This window comes from Schistocerca americana, chromosome 1 (assembly GCF_021461395.2).
Source record: "Schistocerca americana isolate TAMUIC-IGC-003095 chromosome 1, iqSchAmer2.1, whole genome shotgun sequence".
In the NCBI taxonomy this organism is placed as follows: domain Eukaryota; kingdom Metazoa; phylum Arthropoda; class Insecta; order Orthoptera; family Acrididae; genus Schistocerca; species Schistocerca americana.
Genome location: NC_060119.1, coordinates 549,258,606 through 549,282,160, shown reverse-complemented (window position 1 = coordinate 549,282,160; position 23,555 = coordinate 549,258,606). Strand labels below are relative to the sequence as shown.

Here is a 23,555-nt window from a genome sequence, read left to right as displayed (position 1 = left end):
CACATCCTCCCCCCCCCCCCCCCCCCCCTTCCAAAATGCCACACCGTTGTCATGTATTGCAGATGTGAATGACAAAGGGGGGAGGCAAGAAGCTGCACATAGATACGAGCCGGGAGCTGTAGCTGTGGAGGAAGGTGTACTCCCAGCCGTACCCTGCCATCTGGCTTGCAAGAGCAGAGGAACATCTTCCGGAAAACACTGCTCAGGATACACATCCAGTCGTGAGGATGTTTCCTGGGGCGATGACGACACCAACAATGGCAGGTCCAGGTCCACCAGGTCAAAGAGCGGTGGTGATGTAGGGGAGGGTGTGATAACCATTGGCTCATCCTGGGGTGCCTTGACTTCACCGGCAGGCAGCTACATAGGCTGCATGGCCCCGTGAGGCCATGAATCGGGGAGGGGGGGGGGGGGGGGGGAAGAAAAGCAGTAGACTCACGGGGCAGATGACAAATGCGAATTTGACCAGAAGGCTTGGGCATCAAAACCAATGGACTTCCCCACTGACTAGCTTGTGTTGGAGCAATCACACCATTATCTTGCAATTCTTGTAATTCACTGGCTCCTTTGCCTCATAAAGCAATGGAAACAGGCTGAACCCGGAAAAAACTTACGCTGTGCATATCTTTCAGGGTAATGTGTTCTACAAAATTATGTTTTTCCAAGTCAATCAGAAAAGAGTTCAGGAAATTACTGAAGCAAACTAGCTACACTGCCTTTTGGATTAAAAGCAGTCATTGAAAGTAATTTCTCTTGGATGCTAAGGCAAAACAAGTCAAATGAATCAAAGCCAAAAATATTTTCACTGTCTCGTGATTGCAACACAGTGAATTTCACTGTCCTAGCGTGAAATTTGCAAGTTTGCAGGCAAACTACACCGTCCAAGTACTGTAATTTCCTGTCCCTTTTATGCAGTGAGGTGCATGCTAGATTTTGACAGGTGTGCTCAACCTAACTCTTTGTAAGTGGCATGATTAAGCAAAGTTACAGAAATACCTGTGTCCGATTAAAAGTCAACAAGATGGCCAGCAATTTACGGTGTTACAAATAGTTTGTTGGAAAGGTGTCGCACTGCACTGGGCGAGATTTTGAAAACATTGCAGTCACAGAATGTGCATGAGATCTGTTGTTGCGAGAATGGACAGAATTGGCATTCTTTTGCCATTGCAAGCAAACTGCCTGGACATGGCCTTGCTTTCCACATGAGTAACATGTTGCGTTGCACTATGGACAGTCGTGCCACTTATGGCGAGCAAAACAGCAAGGGCAAGACTTAGTAGATACACAGGCCCGGCTACTTGTTTACTAGGTTGTCTGTGCACTCGTGCTGACTGAGTGGGGCAGTCATGGGCAAGAGGTGACTTGACCCGACAAATCGGGACCTGGTCAAATTCATCAGTGGCTATGGTGCTAGAATCAAATTGTTCTAATATTTGCAACACTTGGTGGGGCGAAGGATCTGAGAATTTGGGAATCGTCTCTAATTCTGCCATCAGGGACATTGTAACTGATCATCATGTCACTGTAAAAGTTGCCACAACTACACTTGAATGTATGCTTCCTAGTTGTAAATTAGTTTACTACTGAACGGTATGTCTGTGCTGGCTTTTTGTTAAGGCTGCTGAGACCTGAATCTGCTGTTCGTAATACTGATGTAATGCACCTACTAGTTCTTCATAGGAGAGTGCGTCGGGAGAGGGCGTAGGGGAGAGTTTTTGAATTAAGCGAACAGGAAATAATGAGATTTCACAGTACCTTGATTTCAATGGACTTGACAGTGGGCCTGGAACTGGGCGAGATATTAAAGCCATTCCTCTTTTTTTCCGTCAAAGTACCAAAATGGGGAGATGTTGTTTAGTGGCACTTGTTAGATCGGTTGGTTGGGCAGGCGACGCAGCTTTTGTGGTAACCAATTTTTGTACAGTAGACAGCAATGTGGCAATTTGCTGGTTCTGAAACTGAAAAATCTGAGTTCCAGAGCAAGAGCAGTCTGTGGCTGAGGTGGAGGAGGAGGGGGTGGGGTAGCCATCTAATGCTAACAAATCACAGCAAAATATGAAAAGAGAAATAGAAAAACAATGTGAAAAGCTTCCAGTAAGAGAACTAGATTAGTTCTGCAGCTCCCCTCGTGTAATACATGCAACAACAAGAACAAATTAGCAAATAGTCACTTTAATGACAGCTCCCCTGCAGCAACCTAGAATACAGGTAAAGCAAACAAAACTTGTTGATCAGACTTGTCACCACATTTTGTGGCTGTGCCCTCTTGTAATGTTTTGTGGTTCCTGGCTGGATGAGGAGAGGATGGTATGATAGGTGGGTGGCTGATTCCTCTCACACAACACAAAATGCACACGTGGTTAAAATACTCTTTATTGCAGGAACCAATTGAGTACTTAACTTCAGTGATGCCAAGTCTGAAGTTCTGTGGTTAATAACAATCAAATAACATGTACTAATTTTGAATCTTGTCCGTGTCCTTATGACAACTATATACAATGGCTAATGTTCCCTCACAACCTGCTACGGTGTGAGGCAATGACTATCATTGTGGAAGATTAGAGCACAATGCAGTGTATTCAGGTGCAGTGCAAACTGAGTCCCAATGCGATGTGCTGAGATTGAGCAGCTCGGTTGACAGTGGCAGTCTATATGCATGCTGCCCAGGCGACATTTTCAGTGTGTAGCCTGCGGGCAGGCTGTGGTCTCCCCTCGCCATTGGCGCACTCAGTTCAGCGCATGCTATACAATGTTACCTATTGCCAACTGGTGTGCTGGTGAAGGTGTGTGCCAGCACAATATGTTTTTTGAGAAAATAAAGCAAGCACGTGATGACAATTCAGGGCTGTGAAGTGATTACGGAAAGTTAGTAGAATCAGATCTTGTTAGTAAGTGCTTATGTTTTGGTTGTGCTGTGAGCAAAAAAATTGTTTTGCTGGAACAAGATCCCATCTATATCTTCCATCATCCGCTTCTGCCAAAATTACTTTGTGGAAACTTTGCAGGACAGTATCAAACATATCAGTCCATACTTATTGTTGTATTCTCTTGAAGAGTGAGTGATTGAGACAACGTATCCATTTACAGTGAAATTTGATATTGTCAAATTGAAGCACATGATCTATTTGAAAAAGTACTCCTTTATTCACAATTGCTTTGATTGCTTTTGGTGTCTCCCTGGATTAGTGACAACCAAAGTGAGCACTGAAACAGTCTCCTCAAGAAAGGAAGATGACACCCTCCAGGAACATGGAAAGAATGTGCCTGGGGCAGTGGTGGGCAAAGGCTTCCTAAGAGACTGATTAGAAAATAGTACATGAAGTTTAGGAATGTTGCAACATATGACTTCCCAACGTTTCTGATATAATGATGAGAAATGATCTGCATTTACTGGCAAAGAGACTTGCTAAACATATTTCGTTTGGGGTTGAAGCTGGAACTAAGATAGTTACACCCAAAACCAATAACATGCTGTTATATTTGTTTGCAGTTACTCACATAAATAATCCAATAATAATTAGTCTACTAAAACATAGTTGTGATAAATCATAAACCCATGTAATCTTTATTTACTTATTTGTTCTTCTAGTATTTAACATATTACTCGCTCATGTATAGTTTATTTTGTAGGAGTGAGGTGTGCTGTTTGTTACTTGAAGGTGATACCTGACATTTAATACACAGTATTTTGCTCCGTATTTCTGTTATTTTCAGATATTTAAGGAAGGTAACAGTTTAGTGGTGTCAGGAAATGTGAAAAAGATAGTACAACCAGTGAAGCAAACCTCACCACAGAATTGGTTTGAGTACTGCAGTGGTTCACTAGTGTGATCTTATTAGATGCTTTTGCCTTCCTTCTCCTACTTTTGAACTGGCTTACTCAGCCATTAATGGGAGAACATACAGTTGAATGTGGCCTCCAAACCCTGGTGCATCATGGCATTTTGCATGTTGACAAATCACTGCCTGACCTGGAGGATGCAATAAATTACATAAAAATCCTAGTACTGAACATTGAACCCAATACTTTTGGATTTGTACTGTGGCACTTTTATTGACAAAGCCACCTTGTTCCCATGAGAAGTAATTGCAAGATAACAATTTTATTATACTGCCAGTAAGGAATCATTCACAGAAGTTTGCAGTGGAGGAGTATGTTGGTCATTAAAGGTGGCATTTACGTGTATAGCTATACTCACATTGATTGATTGATTGACTGAATCAGTCAGTCATTGGCTTCTATGGGTCTCAAAATGGAGAATCATCTGGACTATGGAAGTATTAAAAATACTTGTTAACAAAGTGAAGTAGTTGTACTAATTATGCCAGTAGTTAATGGAAGTGCCAGAATCGGCAGAAGTTGCAAGGTAGTGTAAGTGTTTGGACCCAGTATTCACTTATTTTGGGTTACTACCAATCTTTGCCCAACACACAGTGTAGTGCACACTGGCATTGTTGTTACCATGCTGTGTTGTCTTTGCTGTGCTGAGGTGTTAGCATATTGTTACCTCCCCATGTTACATATGCTTCCATATCAAAAGCAGGCAACATGCAAGACTCGGTGCTGTCTGCTAACAAAGTCCGGTTATGTTAACTGTGAAGGTAAATGGTCACCACTGGTTGAGCACCATTTATTTGTCTCATTTCACCTAGCCCCCCCCCATCAACCAGTGGACTATATGTCTTCAAGAGTGTGTGAACAGTAGGAGACTACATTAATAATTATCTTTTATATTATATGCTCACACAAGCTAAATTATACACGGTAAAATTAAAAGGAAAGCCGATTCAAAGAGAAGAGCTCTGATTTCTTCTTTTAAAGTAAATAACTGTTGTTCATCATTTATTGTTAGCTTAATATTTACATGAGCACTTTCGTATTTATTATAGAAAAACAGTGTTTTATGAATGCAAGAACAGACTCTGTTTACAAAGAACAGCCCAACTTACCATGCAGCTAAATGGAATCTTCAGCCCTTGAATTGAGACCAACACACTTCATAATAACATGACAGCTTTCTAAATCTCCTTAGGTGTTGTATTTTTAAAGCTAATGTCGGTTGGTGTAAACAGCATCTGTTGGAGCAAATCTAATGCAACTGTATTTTGTTGTTCATCAGTAGGTCTAATGTTTGATGCAACTGTGACCAAGTAATAAATGAAGTTGATGGCCAATGCTTTCAGTGGGTTGTTATTTCTGCCACAGCTATAAAATGGAATCTCAATTTTATTCACTTCATAATTTTTATTTGTTTGTTTCTTTGTTCGTTTGTAATGCCACAGATGATCTTTACTTTATTCTTGTCGCATTTTACTGTTCGTGCATAGTTTGTGTTGCACTTTCTTGAAAATAGACGGTATGTTTTTATCTCTGGAGTAATTCATCTCCTCTCAATTGGGCAAAGTTTCTCTATAGTATAAGATTCTGTAATTCCACATGGTATCCATTCCTTGCCCCTGTTCATGTTTAATTTTACTCTGTTTTATTTAAAAAAAAAAAAAAAAAAAAAACTAAAGGAGTGTGTTTAAGAAAGACTTCAATGTTTCACCAGAAGATCTATGTTCTTCCACTACACTTCTCTAAACACCATATTAGATTTTATTGTGTTCTCGTTATCCACTTTTTATTATTATTATTATTATTATTATTATTATTATTATTATTAAAGATATACCACATGAACCTAGCCACTCACCTGGTTTCAATATCGGCATTGATCACTGTGGTCAACTAAGCCATTTCCTGTTTCTATTAGATAAAAGTCATGAAAATATTTAGTTGGAGAACAAGTTGTTATTGACTGTTGCTCGATAGCCATCAGTCCTTGTTGGGAACTGTACTGGAGTGGGGTTGAGGATGGGATGGGGCTACAAACTGGACTTAAACCACTCTATAGATTTTCCATGACACCATGAAAACATGTACCCTCAGTTATATAAACCAATTTTGTTGAAATAAATGCGAGAACATTTGTGTAATGATCATAGTTTCATTTATGTTTGTAAGTGGCTGCTTGGACACAGTGTGGCAAGTTTAGAACTCGTCATTTGGTCTTTTTCTCCATGACCATATCAACTGAGTAATGCTAATTGCCAATAAATTAGCACATTTCACAGATGTTCTCGCATTTATTTCGACAATATTGGTGTATGTAACCAAACATACATGTTTTGATAATGACTTGGGTTCTACTCAAGTCTAATGATTTATAATACTTGTAACACTTGATAAAGGCCTAAGGCTGAAATCTAGATTGTGAAATAAACCCTGTTATACAGCCAAATGGTGGTTATACCTTTCAGAAAGTACAGATGTTTCTTGGTGGTCACAGGATTTGAAGTTCCTAGCCCTATCAGTAGACTGCAAACTGTGCTGAGATACATTAGTAGATAGTGAACATGCGATAAACGACACTGCGTAAGTCTGTTAACAAATGGTGTATTAACAACATTGTTTGAAATTGTATATAGTGGACTATGCTTGTATTTGGTGGAGTTATGGTCTGATTGTATTAAATATTACAAATGGATTTCATATAAAATTTACTATTTCCCTTACAAGTATTACTCTGTCAGTTATTCAGTGCTATTATATCCAATACAAAATATGGGGTGGGATGGGTTGACGGGTCAGTAACCTCCAAGAATGGTGTAGGAAGCATTATAGTTACATCAGTTGAAAGTATAAGGATACTGTATCAAGCTCTTAAGAGCAAATGTGGAAAACTGTTGTTTAATATAAATATTTGGTAAGCTTATCCATTTGTGACTTCACAGTGATATTTATGAATTACAATAAACACAATTCCATCTCTGCTAACTTGTCCTTTTTTAAATACTGCCAGTCTTGGAGGATCTCCAGGCATTTTAATGTGAATAATAACTACTACATGTCAAAAGGATAAGCTGCCAGACTACAATTTAGTTGAGTGGTTTGATTTCGGGAGGCAATACGGCAAGCTGCACTGTGTGTGCAGTGTATCAGCTTTGATACTGAGCTTCATGGTTCAGTGATTGAATAAAATTGGAGGCTTCTGGCTTATCCTCTCCTGTGTGGTTGCAAAGCTCTGCATTACAGTGACTGAAGATGTCAGATTAATGTTTCAAAAGCTGTAATGGACCCAGTGGCAGAGGCGGAATTGTATTTACTGTAAATATTTTGAATATACATGCTAAGAGAATTGGATAATTTCCTTTGTGGATGAACATGTATGTAGAAAGTAGGAAGAGGCTGCTGCGATTCCCATGAAGTGCGTTCCATTTTGTTTCTATGCCAGCTTTAATTTGGTGGACACACTCTAATAAGAAATGTTTCTTAAAATCCACTGAAAGTAGATCTGAAAACAGAATTTGAGGAGAATTTCTCGTACAGTTTCCCCTGCACTGCTCTCTATTCATAGAATTAGAGCAATGTCTTTGTTTTGTTCCAGAAGATTTTGAAGAAATACCAACAAGCTTTTCTAGTGATGAGCAGCTGCATGTCCACAAAGATGCCAGCACAGGAGGAAATATTTGTGCCAAGATACTTTTCTTCCTTCTTTCCTCTGTGTTACTTGTCATGATTGGATTGGTGGTGTTCGAGTACCGTGGATCTGCTGATGGTATGTTTTATGCTTTTGAGAAAGCAGTAATGTAAACTGTTATCTGTATCCGATATCTATAGCTGATAGCACTGAATGTACGAGATGTGACAATAAAGTAATGAGACTGATCTGGGAGAGAGAGGAAAAAAAAAAAAAATGTTGCTTACCGTTTTAGTCAAGTTTAGTGTTGTCTACTTCAAAGTAGTTCCCTTCTGATTGTACACACTTTTTCCAGCACTTCTGCCATTGCTGGTAACATTTCTGGAACTCATCTTCTGTAATATCCTCGGAGACCTCCATCACAGCTTTTTGGACAACTTGTGTTGTTTCAAAATGGTGTCCCTTGACTGTCGTTTTGATTCTTGGATATAGAAAAAAAAAAGTCACACGGAGCGATATCTGGTGAATAAAGTGGCTGTGGTAGAACTGAAATTTGTTTTGAGGTTAAAAATTGCTGTACTGACAGAACAGTATGGGATGACGCATTATCGTGGTGCAAAATCCAACTATCAGCAGTGTTGGCCCGGACACGAAGAACTCTTTTTACTCTTTGTAGTAATATTGGTTACCTGTTTATCCAGGAGGCACCCACTCTTTATGAACAATTCCCTTGGAATCAAAGAAGCACATAAGCATGCATGGTCGTCCACTGCGATCTTCATCTTCAACATTTGTTCTGCCTTCACGAAACATTTTATGCCAATGAAAAACTTGAGCTGTTGACATAACCTCCTCTCAAAAACCTTCTGAAGCTTACACTAACTTGTTGTCATGTTTTCACCCAATTTAATTCAAAAAGAAATGGCATACCGTTGCGCAATATGCGTTTCCATTTCCGTGACGAGAGACACAAACACGTGTTAACTTATTTCAGGACAACTCACGACTGAGCAGTTGCATCGATGTGCCGCTTGGACTAGAAGCAACTTATAGACCAAGGTTAAAGATATTGTGCCTATGCAAGCCTGCAGGGGTGCCGCATCTTGCAAAGAAAATCAGTCTCGTTACTTATTGTCGCACCTTGTATATCATTTTGATTCGTATGCTTATTTTTGAAAATAAATGCTTTTTATGTTATGTTCTGCCCACTCGTCTAATGCAGAGTACCTAGGAAACCTGCTTTCTTGGATTGCTGGACAACAATTCAAGCAAATCATATTAATGAATTTTTATTACGATAAGATAATTGTCAACACTTAACTTTCATGAAATACAGCAAGCAATGGGTGGCAGACAAATAAGCAGTCTCTTCAGCGTATACAATTTGTAACACAACTGAAACAATATAGTTCCCAAGTCCTGCTGTAGTGTTCGTAGGATAGCTTGTCTTCAACTGGGCCACGGCTAGGCGCTGTGGCACTAATGTCCTCTTCATGCAGACGGCGCTAATGTCTCATCGTCGACCTAGAGAGGGGTTGGTCAGCGGACTATTGACTGACGTCATCTCACTGCCTTATATGCTCTGATGTTCTTGGCCATTGTGCTGCCACTTGACTTTACCCTGGAACATTTTCTAAGTATCAGAATGTAGCTGAAGTGCCATCATTGACACAAAGCAGTAGATGGTATTTTAGATTCTTCATTTTATAAAAATCTCCTATCGTTCTCGTATTGAGAAACACAAGTAAAACTAGGCTTCATTGTGTTGAAACATTGAAAAGCTTTTATTATTTAGCACAAGCAGCTGACTCCACGTAGTTTCCAGATGTGGTGAAGGTATTCTTGTTTTATAATTTGCTGTTTAAGTGACAGGTTGTGGATGTTTCTAAAAAACATGAGATTAAGTCTTTCTAGTGTTAAAATGTGTTTGCTCCCTCCCTCCATCCCTGTCTCCCCCACCCCACCTCCCTGTTGCGTGGGGCAGAGGGTGTATCTCCAATCAGTTATCCCAGTAGTCACAAGGTTGTTGGAGACAGGGAGACTGTCACTATCGTGAGCTTAAGCAAGAAAAGTCCGGCAATCTTCGGATCAGCATAGGGCAAATGGGGGAAAGGGACTTATGTTGAAGTGACCAAAATTTCACTTAACAAAAGAGCTACAGAATAAGCAGTTTATGATTTTCGGACCGAAGATGAGTAACTATTGTATCACATTTTGCATGGTATTAGTGTAGATGTGAAAGGGATCACATAATGTCGCTTTCTGTTAACAGTTACAGAGTTAAACTTAATTGTTGGAGTTATCATACTTCAAACGAGGAGTAAATTACTCATCAAATTGCAGTTGGGTATCTAATAATAAATAATACATAAAAATCTCTATGGACGCTGTAATTTTATGTCTGTGAAGCGTTGATAGTCTATTTGTGAGTTGCCAATATTTTAATCTTACATATATGGTTCAAGCTGCTGGAGTTGGCTGTTGTGTGTGTGAGGTGTGATTGCTTGTGAATGAATGATGTGTGTTTCTCTTCTTCTGATGAAGGCTATGGCTGACATTGTATGTGTAAGTGTTTTTTAATTGTGCCTGTCTGCAACATGGTGTTTTACATTTACGGTAAGTAGAAATCTAACTTTTCTTACAGTGTTTCAATATATCATTGGGAAAGTACCAATGAGGAAGTGTATCTTCTGCAGTGGTGTTTAGTACAGCTCCATGGTGAGAAGTCTAGCTATCAAATTTATAGGGGCTTTCACCTTTCAGCTGTGTAGACTCTTACCTGGTCAGAGCTAGTGTAATTTCCTGTGAAATAACTCAGTCCAGGTGCAGATATCCTCATTGTGTGCGGCTGTACACCCCACTGTTAGATTCCTGATAGTGCTCCTCCTTGCTGGTGCTATTCTGCAAAAACTTTAAGAGTAACATTTGTATTCCACCTACATCTATGCTCGCCAATCAACTGTCAGTATGTGGCAGAAGGTGCTTCCAGTACCACTGTGGTTTATCTCCTTTCCTGTTCCAGTAATGAGTGGTGTATGGGAAGAAACACTTTGTCTTCCTTCGAATAAGTTGGACTTTATCTCATTGTCTCACGGTCATTTTGTGAGACATATGGGTGGAAGTAAAGTTGCATAAGTCTTCAGGGAACATATTCCAATAATTCAACTGTACACCTCTCCATGATGTACAGTGTCTCTCTTGTAGTGTCTGCCATTGGGGTTTGACGTACATACAGGGTGACAATTATTTAACTATATGGAGAAAAAATATAAATTAGTTACAAACTATGGCATGCATACACTGTATTCAACATGTAAATGTCACTACAGGTATTTGGATTTAGGTTATGACATGTTCGGTATGCCTGCCATCATTGGCAATGATTTGGTACATATGAATAGCAAAATCCTGTATGACTTGCTGAAGTGTCAGAACATCGATGCTGTTGATGACCTCCTGAATAGCCGTTTTCAGCTCAGCAATGGTTTTGACGTTATTGCTGTACACCTTGTCTTTAATATAGCCTGCAAAAAGGAGTAGCACGTATTCAGATCTGGAGAATATGGCGGCCAGTCGAGACTCAAGCCAGTGGCCTCTGGGTACCGCAAAGCCAGAACGCGGTCCCCAGTGCTCCTCTCCTGCTTCGACAGGGTTGAGCTCCATCTTGTATGAACCACATCATGTCAAAATCACGTTACTTTGGATGTTGTTATTGTTGTGGTATTCAGTCTTGACACTGGTTTGATGTAGCTCTCCATGCTACTCTATCCTGTGCAAGCTTCTTCATCTCCCTGCAACCTACATTCTTCTGAATCCGCTTAGTGTGTTCATCTCTTATTCTCCCTCTACGATTTTTACCCTCTATGCTGCTCTCCAATACTAAATTGGTGGTCCCTTGATGCCTTAGAACCTGTCCTACCAACTGATCCCTTCTTGTAGTCAAGTTATGCCACAAACTCCCTTTCTCCCCAATTCTATTCAATACCTCCTCATTAGTTATGTGATCTACCCATCCAATCTTCAGCATTCTTCTGTAGCACCACATTTCGAAAGCTTCTATTCGCTTCTTGTCCAAACTATTTATCGTCCATGTTTCACTTCCATACGTGGCTACATTCTGTACAAATACTTTCAGAAACGACTTTCTGGTGAGCTCTCCATTGCCAAAAGATTTTGGACTATTCCTCCATTCAGATCTCCTGTAGGGACTGACAAGGAAGGGGTGACCATGAGAAAAAGTATGAATAACCAACAAAAGGATAACATTCTACTAGTTATGGTGTGGAATGACAGAAATTTGAATGTTGTAGGGAAGTTAGAAAACCAGAAAAGGGAAATGCTAATGCTCAATCTAGATATATTGGGGGTCAGTGAAATGAAATGGAAGGAAGACAAGGATTTCTGGTCAGAAGAGTATAGGGTAGTATCAACACCAGCAGAAAATGGTATAAAGGGAGTAGGGCAGAGTGAATTACAGTGAACAGTTCAGTGATAGGTTGGCTGTTATCAGAATCGACAGCAAACCAACTCAGGGCGTATACAACCCGGGACAACTGGGAGATCCGTGAAAATCCCGGGAATTTTTTCATCCCGGAGAAAACCGGGAAAAACCCAGGATATTTTTAGAATTCTGAGAATTTTTCATTGTTTGAGTTTTCAGTTAAATTTTTGTAATTTTGACTGGTAAGAACCGATACTCTAACAAAGGATATTACTGTATCCCACTACTGCAGAATAATATTTCAACAATAAAACATAAACAAAAGAAAAACGAAAATAACTTAAATCGCAAAGGAAATGCGCCATATATGACGACGGTACACAGTGCTCATGCAAGCGTCTGCCAATTGACAATGTGTCAAAGGCTTTAGAAAGACTATGCAGTGCTGCATAACAACAAATTGCCTCAAATGAGTGTGAAGTCGCAACTGTTTACATTCGATTTGTTTTAGCAGTTACGCATGGGCTCATTAGCATGCACAGTTGAGTCACGTTGGAGTAATTCCTGGCTACAAAAATGTGGCTGTTGGCTGTGCAAGCAGTCGCAGCAAGCAGCCGGATGCTACCGGGAAAAGGGGGCACCAAATTCATATTCTTGAAGAAAAAGAACTTGTTTCACAAAGCGCATAGCATCCAGCACACGCTTCTCTATCGATTATTCGTATGATTTTGAAACGCTTCCCTGTTGGTTTTTGAACACATTTTAAGTTGATTTCTGAATGAATCATAAGTTGACTTTTGAATGCATGCATAGTGTATGTGATATCTCTGTCAGGGAAATACTTGTCGCATCTATAAATAAACTTTCCGCAGACAAAAGGGGCGGGACAATATGAGCTGAGGGAGTAAAGCCGAAAGGATGAATGCCAATTGCTGTCTGATTATGTGGTTGATTGGGTTTGCGAATAATCAGCATTGTTATAGTTGCTAGTGAAATCCATAGATTCAGACTACCAGAATGGAAATAAACGACTAACAGGAATAACAGGTGAGAAAGATTACGCATTATCTTCTCGGTGTATCCAAGAAAATGAAATTTTGACAAAATTTTTGGCCAGATCGCTACACTAGTAAGGACCAGTTGTACAGTCCCCGGCCAGCAGACGTGTAAGTTCTATTCTGGAAGTAACACGGAAAATGTGTTGTTCAAACACGTAATAACGCCAAACCGGAAAATAATCGCTGGAAAACTAAACCTGTGATTCTGACAGGGTTAGTGAAGTTAATCGGCGAACAATTTTTGACAATGGCAGCAATAGCTACAGAATTGGTGATGACAAGATTGTTAGAACGAGGAAGGAGAACAAATGGGGACATCACACAAATTATGGAAGAATAAGACGATTCCAAATTTATATAAAAATTTCGTAATGTTACTTTTCGATCTCGTGCTTGAGAAGCTGGTGCGTGTGAACGAAATGTGAAACTATTTCCTAACATAAAGCTTTTTGCTTGTAGTAGGCCTAATAGGTATTTGATATTGGTACTTCGTGGATTATATTCTGTCGTGTTATAAAAATGGCCATTTTTGCCAAAACAGTCTCGTTTATTTGGTGTGCGTTACAAAATTGCTGCCATATTAGAAAGGCCTATATTGTTTTATCTAGCAGACTGTGACAAAACAGATGTAATCAGGTCGAGAAACCACACCAGTCTTGGGTATTATTTGTATTAACACCTTTTTCAGTATTAGATAACATTTCGAGTTTTCATGTTGCAAAACGTTTGATGAACTTTGATGAGGTAATAGATTCTTTCACAGAAAGGAAAGCACGCCATGTAAAGCTATAGCAAGATTAGAGAGAAACAACGCTAGGAGCTAAGGTTTGAAGAAATGTGTAATTTCTTGCTTGTCTCATGTCAGTATTGGTTTTATATAGCCTGTATTTAATTTTATGTCATACAAAACAGCAAGTTCAAATTTTCTGAGGAGTTCTTGTTCTCTCGATTACAAATAATCTCATCCGCTATTAATTGTGAGTTTTTTTTAAAAAAGGGGGCAGGCTGTTAAAGCAGCCGTCTGGGAGCAGCAGAGGCACCACAGGACATTTCAAGTTCCACTCACCTGAATATAGTTTGGACGTGCGGTAGAAATTGCCTTATGAAGAGGCGTGGCACTGTACTTTGGCATACTTCAGACCAAATAATATGTCTTAGATTAACTTGAATACATATGTGTTATGTTTCAGACTTTTCAGAAAGATGTGCGCTACAAGATGAACATTTTTTTTTTTTTTTTTTTTTTTTTTTTTTTATTTTTATTTTTATTTTTTTTTACTCGGTTCGCAAATGTCGTAGATCCGGGGCTGATGTGCAAAGCAGTCTGAGTTATAGTGGGTAGTCTCCACATGACCCGTGTTTACATTTAGTGATTTTGCTGTTTTCCCTTCATTTACTCTCAAGTCAGTGAAAACAAAACGGATATCTGTGGCCGGGAGCTATCAAGTGAATTCAAACACATTCACATAATTACAATTACGGAAGGCTAAATATGTCATTAGTTTCAGATTCTATTTTATTTCCACCTTTCTGACAGTCAAGCATTAATCGCCTTGCGGAACAATGAAGTTATTTTTGTCTGTTTGCTAAAGAAATTTGACTTTTGTTAAACTTTTCCGTGGAGGCAGTCAATGTATTTGAAACAAAGTGTTTAATTCCACAGTACTGGCTAGTTTCAACTGTTCGCATAATTTCAAGTGCACGTTTACATTTTCTAGCACATATGGCATTATGTCATAATAAAGAACCAAACATGATATAATACAGTACTGGTGCTCCAAGAAAATTTACATCGTTAAAACCCCACTGAAAAGCTTAATATCAGGTCGAGGTCTGCTTCATCGGGAATCCGGACATACAAATGTGCACTTGTAAGTATGCACTTTAAATGTACACATTTTAGTATTGTTCACAAAATTCCGAAGCTCTTATAGTATCCTCTGATGTCTTATATCTTTTATGACATAATGTATGATCTTTCAATGTTTTACACTTACATACATACGAGCTTCCTACGTCATGATAGCTACCGAAGCACGGTGTCGCCTGGTATTTGCGGTCTCTGGCAACTGCTGAAACGAACCTATTTCTAACAGGTCGCGGGAAAATATTGCAAATAGTGGTTTGAAAAGCGTTACTTTCAATGTAAATATCCTTTTACATAAGTTGGACTATGTGCAAGAATGTATCATGAATTTATTGAATCACTGAGTGTTTGACTCTCATTTAAAAATCAACTCTTTGATGATGCGCCATTTAGAAAAATTTCGAACCCTGAAGATCAGACATTTATGTCATTGTTAAACATTTTACTGGCACATTTGTGTGATATATCTTAAAGTGTAACATGCGCAAAAAAGATCAACAGTATATGCGAAAGCTTAGCTTTTTTTGCAGCTTGAGAACAATATTATATGTGAAAACTTTGCTTTTCTTGTTGCAACACTATGTATATTTATTTAAACTATAAACTTTCCCTGTTTGTGTGTTCGTGCTACTTAACAGTGATGTTGCTGTTGGCTGACTACATCACGTGTTCTATGCTCTGAATATCCGGTCATCAACTGGCGAGATCACGTGACATGAGCTACGAACGGCCTACAAAAGCACATCAAAATCTCGATTTCAGTGATTCAGAAAGTAACATACGGTGTTTGGTGGAATTCCAGCGTATACTTTCATATTACGACAATACGCAGCATACATATTGCTGCACATCAAAGATGTTTCCAAAACGTGTCTTTTTTTCCCTGAGTTTTGTTTTCTAAAGTGCCAGGAAATTGTACGCCTGTGTATAAGACCATAACCATTCACAGGATTGATAAGGGAAAATATCTTGTCACCCGGGAGAAAGTGTATTTTTAACCGGGAAATCTGGGAAAAATCTGGGAATTCTTTTTCCTTGCCCACGTATACACCCTGCTACACCAACAGTGGTAGTTCAGGTATACGTGCCGACGTTGCAAGACGAAGACGAAGATGAAGAGATAGAGAAAGTATATGAGGATATAGAATGGATAATTCAGGACCTAAAGGGAGATGAAAATCTCAAAGTCGTGGAGGATTTGAATGTGGTTGTGAGGGAAGGAGAGAAGGAAGGGTTACCGGAGAATAGGGCTCTTTTTACTAGGAATGAGAGAGGAGAAAGATTGAGTTTTGCAATAAATTTCAGCTAGTAATAGCAAGTACTCCACTTAAGATTAATGGGAGGAGGAGGTATGCTTGGAAAATATGGTGAGATTTCAGTTAGATTATGCCACAGTCATGCAGAGATCACTAAATCAGATACTGGATTGTAAGACATGCCCAGGAGCAGGTACAGACTTAGATCACAATTTAGTAAAGATGAAGAGAAGGCTGATGTTTAAGGGACTAGTCGGGAAGAATCAATGCACAAAGAAGTGGGATACAGAAGCAGTAAGGAATAGCTCAGTAGGCAGTTGGGTTGAATACGAGTGGACATAAAAAAAGGCAGTCACAGAAGTTTGAAAGAAAAATATAGGCACATAGATGGTAAATGAAGAAACCGTGGGTAATAAAAGAAATACTTTAGTTGATCAGTGAAAGAAGGATGTACAAAAATGCTCATGGAAATTTAGGAATACAGAAATAAATGTTATTTAGGAATGAAATCAACAGGAAGTGCAAGGAAGGTAAGGTGAAATTGTCGCAAGAAAAATGTGAAAAAATTGAGGAAAAAATGATTGTTCGAAGGACCGACTCAGCATACAGAAAAGTCAAAACAACCTCCTGTGAAATTAAAAACAAGGGTGGTGACATTAACCTGGTGTGAATAGGTGAGAAATTGTTACACCAGCTGTGAGATGGGTATGAGATATCCGAAACTCTGATGATGAATTTTTGATAGTATACTCGTGTTTTAAGTATTTTTTATTTACTTGGGATATTAATAATGGAGTCTCTTATACAAGATGAGTAAGTAAAATACTATGCTTAAGATATAAAAACATTTTTTGTGGTGAAATAGTGGAGTATGTATATTTTCTCAAAAAAGTAAAAGTTTCAGAAGTTTTAACGTTTTTTGTACAACATTCGAACAAAATTACAGTTTCTTTGATTAACATTGTGATATTTTCTTCTAATTATAAAACAGAAAAAGAAAATAAAAGGTATTATGTGATCAATTAGCTCAGTACCTACAAATCAGCACATTCACCACACATAAAAATCATGTGCTCCATACATATTGGCTTCTCACACTTAGAACAACAAAGTTTTGTTTTCCTGTCTTTCTTTTTTCCAGTATAGTCACCACACCTGATATAGCCTTAGAGCCCGTACTGAGGCGTTCAGACAGTCTTTTTTCCCTCGCGCTATCCGTGAGTGGAACAGACAGGGAGAAATAAGACTTTGGCGCGAATTGTGCCTTCTGCCACACACCGCTTAGTGGCTAGTGGAGTATATATGTAGATGTAAATGTGGATCTACAAGTCTTTTTTTCCCTTAATAAAAGAAAAAGAACTTGTGATGAAGTTTCTTCCGGTTGATCAGCAGTCCTCTTTCGAATTTTCCTTGGAAGGTGTACGTTTTCTGGTCAAATGCGAAGACTATCATTTATCAGATTCAAACCTTAATTATGAATGAAATCTCGGCACTTGTTATTTTCTCTGTAGACTGTGATTGCATTTATGGCAGCCATATTGAGTATACCATAAAAAATTGTCTTAGGCCAATGTTTGACGTTGCGGACAACATCATAAATGAGATATGTATTGGACACCAATGTAACGTCATTCTGGACCTGAAATCAAGAACTATATACTTTTTTGAAAATCTCAGGTACACTTGTCTTGTTTTTTTTTTTACAGACTGTGCCTACAGAAGTCAGTGAATGTTTGGCAGGAGATGGATCATAAGGGGTAACTAGTAAACCAATTATCGAACATCAAATTCCTATTTGTTTTCATAATTGGCTCCACAAAACAGTTTACAATATCATATGCTTTATTACTGAAGAAAGCTGGTAAGGTCCTGATGGTTGTTTTCCCAAGTATACTTTCAGTTCGAGGATATAGAATGTCTCCACATCTACAAGAGCATTTTTATGCCCTATTTGGCTGGTTTGTTTGGCATGTATATACGGAAGGGACATCTCCCTTGGAAAGAGAACAGTATCTTATCAATAGTAAGGTTCTCATATGGCTTATAGTGTTGTTAAATATTTTCAACAAAATTATCAAAAATATATCTTACAGGAGCCAGATTGTCAGCGAAATCAGATTTTGGCTTTTCTGAATGATACAAAATACCCTCTTGCTCTGAATCACTGTCTTCAGTTCTTTGAAAAGCTTTGTCAGTCTCTTCTTCACTTCAGAGTCACAGAAACTAGCATTTGAACAGTATTAAAACTTCTTCTAGTAGTTCTTGTAGCCGATGTTCATTTCCTTCATAAGACATCTTGAAAAATATAAAATCTATAAATAAATCAAAGAATACTATACATAACTATATATCTCAGAAATGTAACACCAACTACAAGGTCGGGTGTGACGTACCCTAGTCACTTTTGCACACATGTATCTCCCTCTGACACGCAACAATAATCTCAATACAGCATCTTGCCCACCTTTCCCTTACCTCCAGCTGCCGTGACAGAAAGATGTGTGGGGCAACAGTGACATTCAATAATCCACACTTCAAAAAACCTCGGATTAGACATTCCCGACCTTGTTCACGCCAGGTTAAGAGTGCGATGGGAGTCCAACTGTTAAACATAGAGGAGAGAGCCGATAGGTGGAAAGCGTACATTCAAGACCTATGTTAGGGGGGATGACTAGTTTAATGACATAGAAGAAGAAACAGGAGTCAGTATACAAGAGATAGGCCATCTGGTTTTAGAATCAGAATTTAAAAGAGCTTCGGAAGACTTAAGATTGAATAAGGCAGAAGTGATAAGTTAGATTCCATCAGAATTTCTGAAATAGTTGTGTGAAGTGGCAACAAAAGACTATTCATGTTCTTGTGTAGAATATATAATCTGGTGATCTACCTTCTGAGTTTTGGTAAAACATCTTCTTCTTCTTCTTTATCGTGGCCTTGTCCCACGTCACGTAGGGTCGGCGTTGCTCTTCTGGATCCTTCTCCTCCATACTACTCAATCCATTGCCTCTTCCTTCTTCCATCCTTTCTCCTTTAGGTCCCCAGATGTCTTATATTTCCACCTCATCTTCGGTCTTCCTCTCCTTCTCTCTCCTTCAATCTGTATATCTTAAACTCTGTTTCCGATATACTCTTCCCCTTTTCTCTGAAGTGTCCGTACCACCTTAGTCTGCTCTCTTGTATCTTTTTCCCCATGAGTTCCATTTTCACAGCTCCTCTAACACATTCATTTCTAATCCTGTCCTTCCTTGTTACCCCACACATCTACCTCAGCTTCCTCATTTCCGCCACTTCCATCTTCCTTTCCTGGGCTACTGTGACTGGCCATGTCTCATCATCCACACAATTTCAAAGGTTGTAAGAGACAAAAAGTGTGAGCATTGTTACACAATCAGCTTGATAGCTCGTATGTCCAAGTTGCTGGCAAGAATAATATACAGAAGAATGGAAAAGAAAATTGAGGATCTGTTAGATTATCAGTTTGGCTTTAGGAAAGGTAAAGGCACCAGAGAGGCAGTTCTGACTTTGTGTTTGATAATGAAACCAAGACTGAAGAAAAATAGACCGTTCGACAATATAAAATGGTATAAGATGTTCAAGATTCTGAGAAAAATAGGGTTGAGCTACGGGAAAAGATGGGCAATATACTTTCTGTGCAAGAACCAAGAGGGAATAATAACAGTGGAAGGCCAAGAATGAAGTGCTCAGATTAAAAAGGGTTTAAGACTAGGGATGTGTTCTTTCACCACTAGTGTTCAATCCTTAAATCAAAGAAGCAGTGACGGAAGTAAAGTAAAAGGTTAAAGAGTGGGATTAAAACTGAAGATGGAAAGGATATCATTGTTAAGATTCGTTGATAATATTGTCATGAAGAAGGTGTAATTAGATGAATGACGAACACTACTTCACTTAATGAAGGTTTATTCAGCATTTGCACATTCAAGAGCACAGAGCGAACTGCCTCCAGCCAGAACGCATACATTATATACACAGCTACAGAACATTCCAGTAAAATGATTCTTCATATTTGTGGATACTTCTAGAATGTACTCCAACCGAATATAGAAATTAAAATTGTACTATCCAGCTGAGTTTTGAACTCATGACCCTCCACACAGCAGTTTAGTATCTTCACCACTACACCACAGAGCTACTCAGCTTCTTCTGCGACATGCACCCTCCTTAACAGAACAGTGTCTCGGTGTTACGTCTTCCTAGTGTGGGAACGAGTCATCGGTCCTGCATACTCCAACTCCTCATAACTGATTCTCGCCCTGGCGGTGATCCTCTTAGATTTTTTTGCCACTATGCTCTTCGTCACCTTTCCACTTGTTGCCTGTCGCTGGAGCTTCTACCCTGGGTTGCAGGATCCTTATAGGGCTTCATTCGAAGGACGTGAACCGTATCTCTGATCTTTCATCATCTTGTGTCAGGGTCAAAATCTTCAACTTCAAAAGTAACATCAGACAACTGTCTTACAGCCATATAAAGTCCAAAGTAGTGCCTGAGGAGCTTCTCAGTGAGACCAACCTTCTGAACAGGAGTGAAGATCCAGACGAGGTCACCAGGCTGGTAGACAACAGGGTGGTGGTTCGCGTCATACCTTCGGCTATGGTTTTTTTGAGCTTGCAGCGTGCGGAGTCGAGCTAACTGCTGAGTTTCCTCATCTCTGGTTAACACCTGGCTGACGTAGTCATCGTCCATGTCATCGGGATGTAACGGGAACACAGTGTCCATCGCCGTGGTTGCCTTATGACCATGCACCAGGAAAAATGGTGTAAATCATGTGGTGTCATGTTTGGCAGTGTTGTAGGCAAACGTTACGAAAGGTAGCACCTCATCCCAGTTGCTCTGCTCAACACTGACGAACTTTGATAGCATGTCGGCCAAGGTGTTCAGTAAGCCCATTAATTTGTGGATGGTAGGCAGTCATCATGTTATGAGTAATGTTGCACCGATGGTTTATCTCTGTTACAAGATTCAATTGGAAAAACTTTCCCTCGATCTGTAATTAATGACCTTGGGGCATGATGAATTTGGCTACCTCGGATGCTTCGGCTGTTTGCGCGGCTTTTGTAATGGCATAGCATGTCAGGTAATCAGTGCAAACAGTAATCCATCTATTGCCACTAGCAGACGTAGGAAATCGTTTGAGGAGATCAATCCTAACACGATGGAAAGGCATTTCGGCTGATGGAATTGGTATGAATCGGCCAGGTGGTTTCTGAGGAACTGCATTTCTCCTCAGGCACTCTCGTCAGTGCGACACGTAGTGATGGACACTCATAAATAAACCTGGCCAGAAAAATCTATTGCGGATTCTATCATATGTCTTACTAAATCCTAGATGTCCGGCCTCAAGTGAGTCATGGAATTTCTTGTGTTTAGGAATCACTGGTAGCCACCTCTTTCCAAACGGATCAAAGTTTTTCTTGCAAAGTAATCCATTAACTGCCTTAAATTGTCCTTTCACATCCTCTGACCAATTTAAGACAAGCATAATTTGAGATATCTTAGCATCCTCCTCCTGCTCAGCAAAGAGATCTTGGAGTGCAGTGAGACAGTCACTATCTTCATCAAAGTCTTGATGGCCTTGCACAGCCGGCTGGTGTGGCCAAGCAGTTCTAGGCACTTCAGTCAGGAACTGCGCAACCACTACGGTCGCAGATTCGAATCCTGCCTCGGTCATGGATGTGTGTGATGTCCTTAGGTTAGTTAGGTTTAAGTAGTTCAAAGTTCTAGGGGACTGATAACCTCAGTAGTTAAATCCCATAGTGCTCAGAGCCATTTTTTGGTCTTGCACAGGGTGTCTTGAGAGACAGTCGGCATCTTGTTTTCTTCCACTTTTGTACACTATGGTAATATCATACTCTTGAAGGCGTAGTGCCCACCTGGCGAGTCGTCCTGTTGGATCCATAATACCTGTCAACCAACAAAGTGAATGATGGTCTGTAACAAATGTGAGTGGCTTTCCATACAGATACTGTCGAAATTTGCACATGGCCCAGATCACAGCAAGACATTCACTTTCAGTAGTTGAGTAGTTTCTCTCGGCTTTTGTTAGTGTCCTAGAAGCATGGGCTATAACCTTCTCTTTTCCATCCGAAATTTGCACCAGAACAGCATGGATCCCATACCTGCTGGCATTGTGTGTAGTTTGTAGATGCTCTCTCATCATATAGACAAACTACAAGTTCAGTCGTCAGAGCTTTTCGCAGAACACCGAAAGAATTGTGTTGAGCACCACCCCAGATAAATTTAGCATCAGCTTTTAACAACCCTTGGAGTGGCCTGGCTTTGATGCAAAAGTCTTTGATAAAATGACGGTAATAAGAACCTAATCCGAGGAAGCTTCTTACACCTCTAATACTTTTAGGAGTAGGAAATTCCGTTATAGATCTCACCTTTTCTTGGTTTGGCTGCACACCTTTGTTTGATACAAGGTGTCCAAGTATTTTGATTTCTTTTGTTCCGAAGAGACACTTTCTTGGATTAAGTTTAAGTCCGCCTTGGAGACACTTGAGAACAGCCCTCAGTCTTTGTATAGGTTCGTCAAATGTCTCTGAGAATACTATTGACATAGAAGATTATCCATCATCTGTTCAAATGTTGCTGGTGGGTTACACAAACCAAACGGCATTACCTTAAACTCGTACAGGCCCTCAGGGGTGATGAATGCAGTTTTCTCACGATCAGCCTCATCTACTTCGATTTGCCAGTATCCCGAGTACATGTCCACGGTTGAGAAAAACACAGCCCCCTTCAGACAATCTAGTGTATTGTCAATTCGTGGAAGAGGGTAAACGTCCTTTTTAGTTATTGTTTTAAGCTTCCTGTAATCAACACAAAAGCGCCAACTGCCATCCTTCTTCCTGACAGGGAGCACTAGTGACGACCATGGACTCTGCGAAGGCAGGCTGATGTCATTAATCATTTTCTCTACCTCGTCGCGAATTATTTGACGTTCCGTTGCTGACACATGGTATGCTCTTTGGCTTTTTTGGTTGATGGTCTCCAGTGCTAATGCAGTGCTTCACCATCGATTTGTCTAATTTGGTCTTCGCCTGTGGATTGAAGCATTCAGAGAACTCTTGAAGACTGGCGAGTAGCTTCTTCTGTTGTTCCTTAGTGAGATCTGGTGATAGTCGAGCTAGAAGATCTTGTCTAGTAGTGGTAGCACTAATTTCGCCCACAGACTCGGCATGGGAGGTTTCTATGATGCTCAGCTGTTTCTCAATTAACGGTTCAGCGTATGCTACGCACATGCATCTTGGAAGGATCTGCGGTTCTCGGCGACAGTTAAGTGTCCACAATTTACAGAATCCGTTCTTAAATGAGATGACACAGGCTGGGATGACAAAGTTATTCCTCAGTGGTATGCTTCTCTTACATTCCACTACAAGATCCATGGGTTGATGCATGGCATGACACGTGACAGTTACTTTTCTAACGCTGACTGCAGGAATGATCACT

At 39.8% G+C, this 23,555-nt stretch overlaps 1 protein-coding gene across 9 annotated transcripts in view; it reads left to right on the top strand.

Annotated features, from left to right (window-relative positions):
- Nucleotides 1–23,555, top strand: part of LOC124605898 (uncharacterized protein DDB_G0283697-like) — a 222,010-nt gene that overhangs the window by 25,070 nt on the left and 173,385 nt on the right. For 8 of the 9 annotated variants that reach the window (XM_047137895.1, XM_047137881.1, XM_047137909.1 and 5 more), the window contains exon 2: nt 7,431–7,601. In XM_047137895.1, coding sequence (XP_046993851.1) covers nt 7,431–7,601 — 171 coding nt within the window. The remainder of the gene's footprint in view (nt 1–7,430; nt 7,602–23,555) is intronic. The other variant, XM_047137856.1, reaches the window with a different exon arrangement.